Source organism: Heptranchias perlo, chromosome 23 (genome assembly GCF_035084215.1).
Source record: "Heptranchias perlo isolate sHepPer1 chromosome 23, sHepPer1.hap1, whole genome shotgun sequence".
Lineage (NCBI taxonomy): Eukaryota > Metazoa > Chordata > Chondrichthyes > Hexanchiformes > Hexanchidae > Heptranchias > Heptranchias perlo.
In genome coordinates, this window is record NC_090347.1 from 35,238,797 (window position 1) to 35,249,868 (window position 11,072).

General features: G+C 40.5%; 1 protein-coding gene across 3 annotated transcripts in view; it reads left to right on the forward strand.

Moving 5' to 3' along the window:
- gas7b (growth arrest-specific 7b) overlaps positions 1-10,756 on the forward strand; it is a 367,980-nt gene extending 357,224 nt beyond the window's left edge. For all 3 annotated transcript variants that reach the window (XM_068004339.1, XM_068004338.1, XM_068004340.1), the window contains exon 14: positions 7,551-10,756. In XM_068004339.1, coding sequence (XP_067860440.1) covers positions 7,551-7,664 — 114 coding nt within the window. In that variant the 3' untranslated portion in view covers positions 7,665-10,756. The remainder of the gene's footprint in view (positions 1-7,550) is intronic.
- The last annotated feature ends 316 nt before the right edge of the window (positions 10,757-11,072 follow it).

Below are 11,072 nucleotides of genomic sequence, written 5' to 3' on the forward strand. Positions count from 1 at the left end.
TCATTAGAAAAGGGAATAGTGCCAGGGGACTGGCAAACAGCTGATGTGATTCCTATATTTAAAAAGGGCGAAAGAACAAGTACAGGGAACTATAGACCAATCAGCTTAATGTCGGTGGTAGTGAAGATCATGGAATCTTTACTCAAAGATGTAATAGAAAGACATCTAGAAAACAAAAATATAATAGAATGGTCAGCATGGATTTTAGAAGGGAAAGTCATGCTTGACCAACCTTATTGAATTCTTTGAAGAAGTGACAAAGAGTAGACAGGGGAAATGTAGTAGATGTAATATATTTGGATTTCAAAAGGCCTGCGTCAAAATACAGGAAGACATTAATAAAGTTGTAGAATGGGCATGTAATTGGCAAATGAATTTCAATATAGATAAGTGTGAGGTGGTGCATTTTGGTAGGAAGAATAAGGAGGCGACATACTGCTTGGATTATAAGAGTCTAAATAGGATAGAGGAGCAAAGGGATCTCGGGGTACAGATGCACAAATCACTAAAAGTAGTGACGCAGGTTAATAAGGCCATAAAGAAAAGGCAAACCAAGTACTGGGGTTCATTTCTAGAGGGATAGAATTGAAAAGCAGGGAAGTTACGTTAAACTTGTATTGGACCTTGGTTAGACCACACTTGGAGTTCAGTGCACAGTTCTAGTCTCCATATTATAAAAAAAATATATAAGAGGCATGGGAGAAGGTGCAAAAAAGATTCACAAGGATGATACCAGAACTGGGAGGATATATTTGTCAGGAAAGGCTGAACAGGCTGGGGCTCTTTTCTTGAGAAAAAAGAAGGTTGAGGGATGACCTGTTGGAGGTCTTTAAGATAATGAAAGGGTTTGATAGGGTAGACATAAAGAAAATGTTTCTATTTGTGGTCCAAAACTAGAGGTCATAAATATAAGATAGTCACTAATAAATCCAATAGGGAATTTAGGAGAAACTTCTTGAACCAAGGAGTGGTAAGAATGTGGAATGTACTACCACAAGGAATAGTTGAGGCAAATCGCAAAGATGCATTTAGGAGGAAGCTAGATAAGCACATGGAAGAAAGGAGTAGAAGGGTAAACTGATGGAGTTAGATGAAGTAGGGAGGGAGGAGGCTTGTGGGGAGCATAAATGCCGGCATAGACCAGTTGGGCCGAGTGGGCAGTTTCTGTGCTGTGTTTACTAGAGATTTTAAAATATATTTCTGAAATTTTTATTAAAAGTGTAAGTTTTGGAATAATTTGGGGGGAATAATTTTAATTTACTCATAACAGCAAGTGATTTTGTTAAATATCCCCCAAAAAAGCTCATTATTTTACACTAAGTCACCTGAGAACTGACTGTAAGTGAAGCATCTACAGGATGTGAAACAGAACAGAAGAAAAGAGGGCACAGAGAAGGACTATCCTCACATTCCAGCTTAGCAAGCTGAATAAACCAATGTGCTAGCCCCACACGTGGTGCTACAGGCAACTGATACAGTAATCAGCACTAACACTTCCACCTCCTTTCCCAGTGGGGAGCAACAGGACCCTGACATGGCCCAATTTCACCACATTTCAGTAAGTACAGGGGGCCATTGATGGCAGCCATGTGCTCATCCAGCCAGTGTGTTCCCATTCTTTCCTGTCACTGCCATGTGCTTCTCTTCACCTATGTGTACTCTGCCTCATCCATTGCTGCCTCCTCGACTCACTTACCCCAGGATGTTTGTAGCTGTGCTGGTACTTATTAATTTCGGTGAGTGATGACGCAAGGTGCTGTGTGCTTTATTCTGGGCCACTGGCAGGGCTAGTTGGCAGCTCTTCCAGGTCTACAATGAAAACTATGGAACAACTATAGTAGCTACAAGGCACAACATTACTAGGTACTGTGTGAGATATTTGTGTGGTTATGCGTATGCTTGCGTGGGAGTGTATGAGAAGACAAGATATGAGAGCAGGATGGCATTAGCTTGGGTGAGGTTCACTACTTCACCCTTATTCCTTTTATGCTCTTGTATGTCAGGTTGTCAAGGGTGGCCTCCTTTTAAGTTACTCAAGTATTTCTGAACGCTTCTCCAGTTTGAGTGTGTTCCTTATATTACGTGTTGTCTTGTAGTACAAGCAGAGATATATTCTATATAGAAGGACACAAATGTAAGGACAGACATGTGCCCATTCTGCAGGCCATTCTGATTCTTAGTAAGTGATTATAATTTTTTTTACAATGGTTTGATGAGCGAAGCACCGGAGGATGTGAGTATATTAAGGCTTTCAATTCGGATGCAGTTTCAACATGTGACCTGCTGAAGTATGGGTATGCATGAGGTTCATTGAAAGAGCTGCAAGTTTTAGTGAGGGCTTGACGTAGGTGAGTAGTGAATGGTCAACACCTCATGGCATGCAATCTTGGACCTTCTGTGTAATGTATGGAGCTTCGCTTGCTCCATATTACCTTGTCATATGGTGCAAGCGAGTGGCGGCACTCCTGCCTCTGAGTCAGAAGTTGCCTATTGAAGCCCCGCTCCATACAGTCCCAGTGAGTGGAGGCCAGAGCTCCATCTATGAATTCAGGATTGGCATCCAGTGGTGGAGGGGGTGGCCCCCTTCATTGTGTGGGTTGTGGGATCCCAATCTTCTCACCATATAGGACTAACCAACCTATTGGCTGGTACAAAAGATTGTTATGGCCTTGGAAGATGCATTCATGCCGTGGCCTGCCAGACTGTTAATCAGCCTGCAAATCCTTCCACTACTTCACACTATTCTCTAAGGAAAAAAACGTGAAAATACAAAACGATGACAAACTTTTCATATTCCTTAAAGTGTACTGTCATCTCCCGTACACGGTTCCAAGTCTTGCAATATTGTCAGGCATAGTGGCTCCTGCCAGGCATAGTGCACTATTGTCATCTGAAAACCCTCCTCACAGAATGTCCACTTCATCATCCATCAAACAGGTGTTGCATTGCTCCATCACTTGCCCACAGACTGACTATCTACAGGTTGTGTTTGCTTTTACTCTGCATTTGTCAGCCAACCTCTCCCCTCCCCCCTTACAGGATTTGAAAAGGCTCCTTTTTTTAATGCAATTTGAGCAGTAAAAGCTAACCAGATTGAATATGTGACCACTTCCCTTTAAGTGATGACATTTTCCCAGGGGTCTTTTTGGACTTTTTATGGTCGTTTAAGCACAATTTTATCTGCTCATAGGCACTTAGTGAAAATATGGGTTAAGCTGAGAGATAGAACTTGGCACAGGTCGTATATCCCGTCCCTAAGCAGTAGAAAAACTTCCTGTTGTCCTTGTTTAAGTGTTTATGGAATTATAGCGTTTTCTAAAAAAAAAATTACACCCCGCCTCCTAGATAGATTGCCAAATGTCTCAATGCTTCTACCCAGTCTACTGCTGCCAGACACTGGGGTTATTGTGATGTGAGAATCCCTTTGAGTGTTTGGACATTAACTCATTAAATGCTAAGCATATATCTTACTGTGAGATCCTATTGTTCCAATTAAGTAGACTTCCAGTCCAATTTATTTCTTGCAGCTCTGAGTTAGTCAGGCTTGTTCCAGTAAGTTCATGCAAGTGAAGCAGCATCTGTTTCTTCGAATTGACGTGACGATGTTGGCATAGCCATTAAGTTAAAACATAGAGATCAGTTATTTAACAACAACAACTTACATTTATATAGCGCCTTTAACGTAGTAAAATATCCCAAGGCACTTCACAGGAGCGATTATCAAACAAAATTTGACATTGAGCCACATAAGGAGCTATTAGGACAAGTGACCAAAAGCTTTGTCGAAGAGCTAGGTTTAAAGGAGCTTCTTACAGGAGGAGAGAGGTGGAGAGTTTGGGGAGGGAATTCCTGAGCTTAGGGCCTAGGTAGCTGAAGGCACGCTGCCAATGGTTCCTTGAAAGTAAATCAGTGTCAGAACAGTGGGAGGCATTCAAGGAGGAGATAGTGAGGGTTCAGAGCAAATATGTTTCCACAAAGAAAAAGGGTGGCACTCCAAAATCTAGAGCCCCCTGGATGTCAAGGAACATACAGGGTAGGATAAGGCAAAAAAGGGAAGCTTATATCCAATACCGAGAGCTCAATTCTGCATGTAACGTAGAGGAGTATAAAAAGTGCAGAGGTGAGACTAAAAAGGAAATTAGAAAAGCAAAGCGAGGGCATGAAAGAATATTGGCAAGTAAAATCAAGGAAAACCCAAAGATGTTTAATAAATACATAAAGAGCAAGAGGAAAGCTAAGGAAAGAGTAGGGCCTATTAGAGACTAAAAAGTTAATCTATGTGTGGAGGTGGAAGATGTGGGTATGGTTCTTAATGAATACTTTGCTTGTGTCTTTACAAAAGAGGGGGACAATGCAGACATTGTAGTTGAGGAGGAGTGTGAAATATTGGATGAGATAAACATAATAAGGGAGGAAATATTAAGGGGATTAGCATCTTTGAAGGTAGATAAATCGCCAGGCCGGAATGAAATGTATCCCAGGCTGTTAAGAGAAGCAAGGGAAGAAATAACAGATGTTCTGACCATCGTTTTCCAATCCTCTCTGGCTACAGCATGGTGCTGGAGGACTGCTAATGTTGTGCCATTGTTTAAAAAGGGAGAAAGGGATAGACCAAGTAATTACAGGCCAGTCAGTCTAACCTCAGTGGTGGGCAAATTATTGGAAATATTAATTGTCATTTAGAAAGTATCGGATTAATCAAGGACAGTCAGCATGGATTTGTTAAGGGAAGGTCATGTCTGACTTGATTTTTTGAGGAGGTAACAAGAAGGGTCGTGAGGATAGCATGTTTGATGTAGTCAAGGCTTTTGACAAGGTCCCACACGGCAGACTGGTCAGAAAAGTAAAAGCCCATGGGATCCAACAGACAGTAGCAAGTTGGATCAAAAATTGGCTCAGTGGCAGGAAGCAAAGGGTAATGGTCGACAGGTATTTTTGTGACTGGAAGGCTGTTTCCAGTGGGGTTCCACAGGGCTCAGTACTAGGTCCCTTGCTCTCTGTGGTATATATCAACGATTTAGACTTAAATCTATTAGGAGGTTTTCAGATGATACAAAAATTGGCCGTGTGGTTGATAGTGAGGAGGAAAGCTGTAGACTGCAGGATGATATCAATGGACTGGTCAGGTGGGTAGAAAAGTGGCAAATGGAATTTCATCCGGAGAAATATGAGGTAATGCATTTGGGGAGGGCAAACAAGGCAAGGGAATGAACAATAAATGGGAGGATACTGAGAGGTGTAGATGAAGTGAGGGACCTTGGAGTGCATGTCCACAGATCCCTGAAGGTAGCAGAACAAGTGGTTACGAAGGCATATGGGATACTTTCCTTTATTAGCCGAGGCACAGAGTATAGAGCAGGGAGGTTATGCTGGAACTGTATAAAACACTTGTTAGACCACAGCTAGGGTACTGTGTACAGTTCTGGTCACCACATTACAGGAAAGATGTGATTGCACTAGAGAGGTTACAGAGGAGATTTACGAGGATGTTGCCAGGACTGGAGAATTTTCGCTATGAGGAAAGATTGGACAGGGCTGGGGTTGTTTTCTTTAGAACAGAGGAGGCTGAGGGGAGATTTAATTAAGGTGTATAAAATCATGAGGGTCCTAGATAGAATGGATAGGAAGGACCTATTGCCCTTAGCAGAAGGGTCAATAACCAGGGGGCATAGATTTAAAGTAATTGGTAGAAGGATTAGAGGGGAGCTGAGGAAAGAATTTTTCACCCAGAGGGTGGTAAGGGTCTGGAACTCACTGCCTGGAAGGGTGGTAGAGGCAGAAACCCTCATCACATTTAAAAGGTGCTTTGATGTGAACTTGAAGCATAACCTACAAAGCTATGGACCAAGAGCTGGGAAGTGGGATTAGGCTGAATCACTCTTTTTTTCGGTCAGCAGAGACATGATGGGCTGAATAGCCTCCTTCGGTGCCGTAAATTTCTATGATCATTAATATCAGGAATGCGCAAGAGGCAAGAATTGGAGGAGGGCAGAGATCTTGGAGGGTTGTAGGGCTGGAGAAGGTTTACAGAGATAGGGAAGGGCAAGGCCATTGAGCGATTTGAAAACAAGGATAAGAATTTTAAAATTGAGGCATTTCTGGACCAGGAGCCAATGTAGGTCAGCGAGCACAGGGTTGATGAGTGAATGGGTCTTAGTGCGAGTTAGGATACGGGCAGCAGAGCCACTGACTTGACGATCATTATCAGGGAAGTTCTCCCTACACTGTTCATAGTTTATAATAAAAGTGTTGTTTAAATGGGGTGGCAAAACAAACTATAATGTTTTGAAGAAAAACTCAGCCTACAGGCTACAAATAATGTAACTTTTTGAGCCTTTGCTCACTCAGATATTAGAATAATGAAAAACGATCAATGTAGACAGAGAGGAAGATCTGTATACAGTTACTTAAAGGATCAGCATCTTGTGTCACAGCAAGCAGAGTCTAATTGCATCTGGCATGAAAAGCTTTCACAAAAGATCCAAATGTTCTGTAATGTCATGGTTGGATGACTTACGTTCTTCAATGGTAGATGTAGCTTAATGAATAAAGTAGAAATAGGATGTACATTCAGTTCTTAACAAAGTGCAGAGTTATGTAGGTTATAAATTAGTTACAAGCAATAAGTTTAGGGGACACCATGAACTGGGGGAGCTTCGTGGTCATTTAAGTACGACTGATATAACCATTCAACTCACTTCTTTCCCTTTGGCAGGGTGGAAATTCACTACTTTATTATGCAAAAGCAACAAGGTTAGAATGATTTAATGATCATTTAAAGCATTTCATGCTCAATTCCATTTAAGGTACATTGAGGCATGAATAAAGTTATTGATTACATGATTAATAGAGAAGAAAAGTATTTATAAATTTGTTCAAGATTGATACAATGCTATTTTTGTATATTTTACCAAGGGCACAAAAGGTACAGTAAAGGACAAATTAACTTAATTTTGTTCAATATTGTAAATTGTGCATTGGCATGTTACTTATCCACTATTATATATGTGTGTATACTGTGCAATCATTTGCTTCTGAATGGATTCAAGGATGGACATTATTTTTGTGCATGAAACATCTACATCTACCTCCAAATGCCCTGTCCTACACACTTTCCCTCCTCCCTACAGCATCACTGTGTCAAAATTAATACCCATCGCATCTATTCTAACTCTTCCTTTCCTGTAGCCACAAATCTGTGGAACTCCTTACCTTCCTCGCTTTCCTTTCCTCCAACAATCTATAAGCTTTTCAAAACACAAGCTTGCCATTACCTAGCCAAAACCTCTAGATTTATCTCATCTTCACTCTTAATTTTTTTCAACATTCCTACTCTTTTCAACCTTGGCCATGTTCCAGGTGAACAACAAAGGCAAAAATAGGCTAAGGTGGACCTGGATGATGCAGCAATGGACCTCTTAAGTTCTGCATCATGGGACTTGGCCCTTCACCTAGATTTTTCAATTAAAAACTATGTAGAATTATTCCTATTTTGTAATGAAAGTTGAAATCCAAGCAGTGTTTAATATGTTTCTTTCTCTCATTTCTAGACTATTGAACCAGTGGACCAGCTACTCCAGAAGGTTGACCCCACCAAGGACAGAGAATTATGGGTAAAAGAACACAAGACAGGCCATATCCGGCCTGTGGACATGGAATTATAGAGAGCAAGCCCTTAGAGGCAATACTATTTTTTCCCCACAGGCATTGACTGAGCAGTTAGATGTTGCTGGTCTTCAGATGGACGGATTGTGTCACGGAATTGAAGTGCAATGAAAGTTACAGTACAAGCTCATAACACAGTGCCTTTTGTGTACATGAAACAAAAAAAATGTTTAAATATTTAGCCATCTGTGTCAACTTTAAGCGGTTTGTTTTTTGTGCTAGTAGGAGTTTTCTTGCGGATCAAACTGCCTGTTCACCAGCAATGGTGGAAAAGCTTTCTCTTGCATGCTAAGCATGTATATATAAAGAGTGCTTCGGCTGTCATTGATTCTAACGTCCTTCCCCCACACTCCTTACATTCCAACAAACAGTGCAATGTGGTTGTCCCTAGATCAAGCCGGGCACTTTCACATGAAAACTTGTTGTTACTTTGGTTACTGAGCAGAATTCTGACTCTTTAAATTTCCCCTCTCCATCCATGAGCTAGCCAAACAATATTTCTAAAACTTGACCACAATTGAAGATTGTTTTACCTTGGAACCAGACTAGTCTGGGTAAAAAGGCAAAGGTTGGAACAGTTGTAAGGTCTTTTAATAACTGCAAAATAGATAGTGAAGACTAAAAGTTTGGTGGTAGTTCATAATCTCCTAGGAATTATTTGTTTTGGTAATTTTTATTATCATGATTTTTGGAAGGAGCAAAGGTTGAATGAGACTAGAATTCTAATTTCAGACTGTCTGGATCCCGTTGACCTTCAACAGGTAGAATTCCAAAGGAAAGGATTTTCGAAGGACCCTCGATGAGGTAAAGACGCCCAAATTAAATTCTCCTAGTGACAGAACTGGGGTTCATCAAGTATTGAAGTTCTAAATTAACCTTCTGCAGATAGTTAACCCTCCCCTCCCCCACCGTTTTGGCTGGAGTCTATTTCACTAAAGTGATTTTTAGAACTTCTTTTTGTATAATTGGATCATTTCCTGGGTAAATTTCCCCTGCCTTGTTCCTGTAACTCTTCTCTGTCCACTCGACCTTGCACCTGAGGAGATAAGTGTACAGCCTACTCTTAGGCTGCTGTGACTGTCGCCTGTTTTGAGGTACTGCTTTGAGGTGCCTGGGACCACCCTTTCATTTTCTCCCCTATTCACTTGACTCCCCCTCCATCTTTCCAGTCAGATCAATGAAACAGCTTTTGCTCAGTTCTTCTCTGTCTGACGAATCTCATAAGTAATTGAGTTGTTATGCACTAATCATTTGTGTTTTGAGGCAGTTTTACTGTGTTTTTTTTTGGTTGGATATATGAGTTTATGCCCATGTTGGCTTGTAAAAAGTTTCATCTCCTTCTGGATTCCAGAAGCTTATCCATCAGTTCATGGAAGTCATGAGCAAGTGATTAGGGATGAATCTGGTTCTACTTAACATCACTCAAAAGTGATTTTCAGGATTCATAAACTCATTTGAACTGACCCCATTCTAAACTACATCAGTGCAGGTCTGTACACCACCGTAATGATATCACCCATCATTACATTATGATGGCCCATTAAAACAGTCCTAAAAAGATTCCATCCATAAACTAGCAAATGAATTTGGTATTAATGGAACAACATGCACTGAGGCAACTCTCAAGGCATGGTTTTCCCACTATAAAAGTGCTGTCCTTGATAGTGCTGTTGATGACAGAAGTTTTTCTACTGCCAAAGCAATCACAAAAGTGAATGATCCAAGCTCCAAAGGCATCACAAAACCCAGGTTTTCATGGGTTTTGCAACTCCTATTCTGACCTGCTAAATGCATAAAGCTGGTTTCATGCATCTGTATGTTTGTGATGTTATTTCTTATCACGATCAAACCCACAGACACACAAAATTGGCTTTGTGTCAATTCAGAGGCCCTATCAAAATGACCACTAAAATTGATTAAAATTTGAATGGAGACCAATTGAATGGAGCAATGATTTGTATTCTTTATGAAATGCAAGTTCTCCATTTAAAAAAAAATGGATTCCAGTGGACCTGGATTTGGAGTGGCACCAAATAAGATAAATGGGAGAAAACAGTTTTTGGAACCTGTTCTCCTGGGACACCAATTTAAGTGTAAGGACATGGTTCTGACTGGAAAGTTGGCGCATGGAGAAATCATTCAGTGGTTTACTGCAGCCACACCGCTCCCTGGATCCTCAAGAAGGAGTGAGCTGACAGAAATCAGTTTAGCCCACTTTAAGAAGAGGCAAACCACTTGTATGTTCCTTTTGTGCTTTGGAAACTGCACTGAACCAACAACAAAGTGCTATGGCTTACAAAGGACAATGCAAACAGGGTATAGAAAGCAAAGGTTCTCTTGGAAATGCTAGTTGTGCTGTTTTAGACCTCACTAATGGAAACCAGTAAGATTTGCATCTCTGTATGTAGGTGAAATATATTCCGAATGCCCTCAACAGATGAAATTCCAATCCCGTGCACAATGTTTGTTAGCTTAGCAATGGAGGATCTAACTCTGCTGCTATTCTATGCTTTTTTTTATAATGCAAACACCATTAAAGTATAGTACACACAATTAACAGTTTATAGAAAAATTGCTTTGGAGCATTTTGTCAATCAATGTATATTGGGATGATACTAACATGTCCGTTCACAACTGTAAAGCATGGATGCTATTTGCATATCTTAAAAATTGAATTGGGTTTCATAAACCAGTAACATTGTTGCAATAGCGCAGTTTCTCTGTATATAATATTTTGAAATTCTACAAATGTACTGTATAAGGGGTTTCATAATTTTCCATAAAAGCAGTGTCGACCGTTGTGCTTGATCTAACTTGAAGAAAAGACATGGTTTGTGACCCAAGATGTTTTCATGTGAAAGTACCCTAAGATGAATTTGAACAAGTTGCATTTGCAGCAACATGATTCCTATTTAACACTTTGTGTATGTTGCTTTGAATATTGTGCAAGTTGTGATATATGTCCTCTCTAGTTAAATTGACAGTTATTAAAACATTCAGACCGTAAAAGCAATTTTTTTTCATTGAAAGGCTGTAGCTGCTAAAACCTGAATGTTTTCCATATAATAAATGACACCTTGTTGAAATGTTGCCCTTAAGTGTGCTGCAGGAGATACTTGCAGTGTCTGTTTTAAATATCTCTGGGTTGTTACATACACGTGTGATTCATGGTAATTTGAACTGATCTCCACTTTGGTCGATGGCTCTGCAAATGTCGTCAAGAGTCTCCAAATATTATCAGCTACACAGGCTGCTATTGCTGAAGGGAAAGGCTTATTTACCGGACTGCAATACAATCTTGCAGATCAGCACATGCTCCTTCATCTTACTAACAAAAAAATACATCTCAGTTGCTGGTGTGGCATTTGAGATTGTGCTTTGACCTTTGCCCCCTCGACGATGCATCT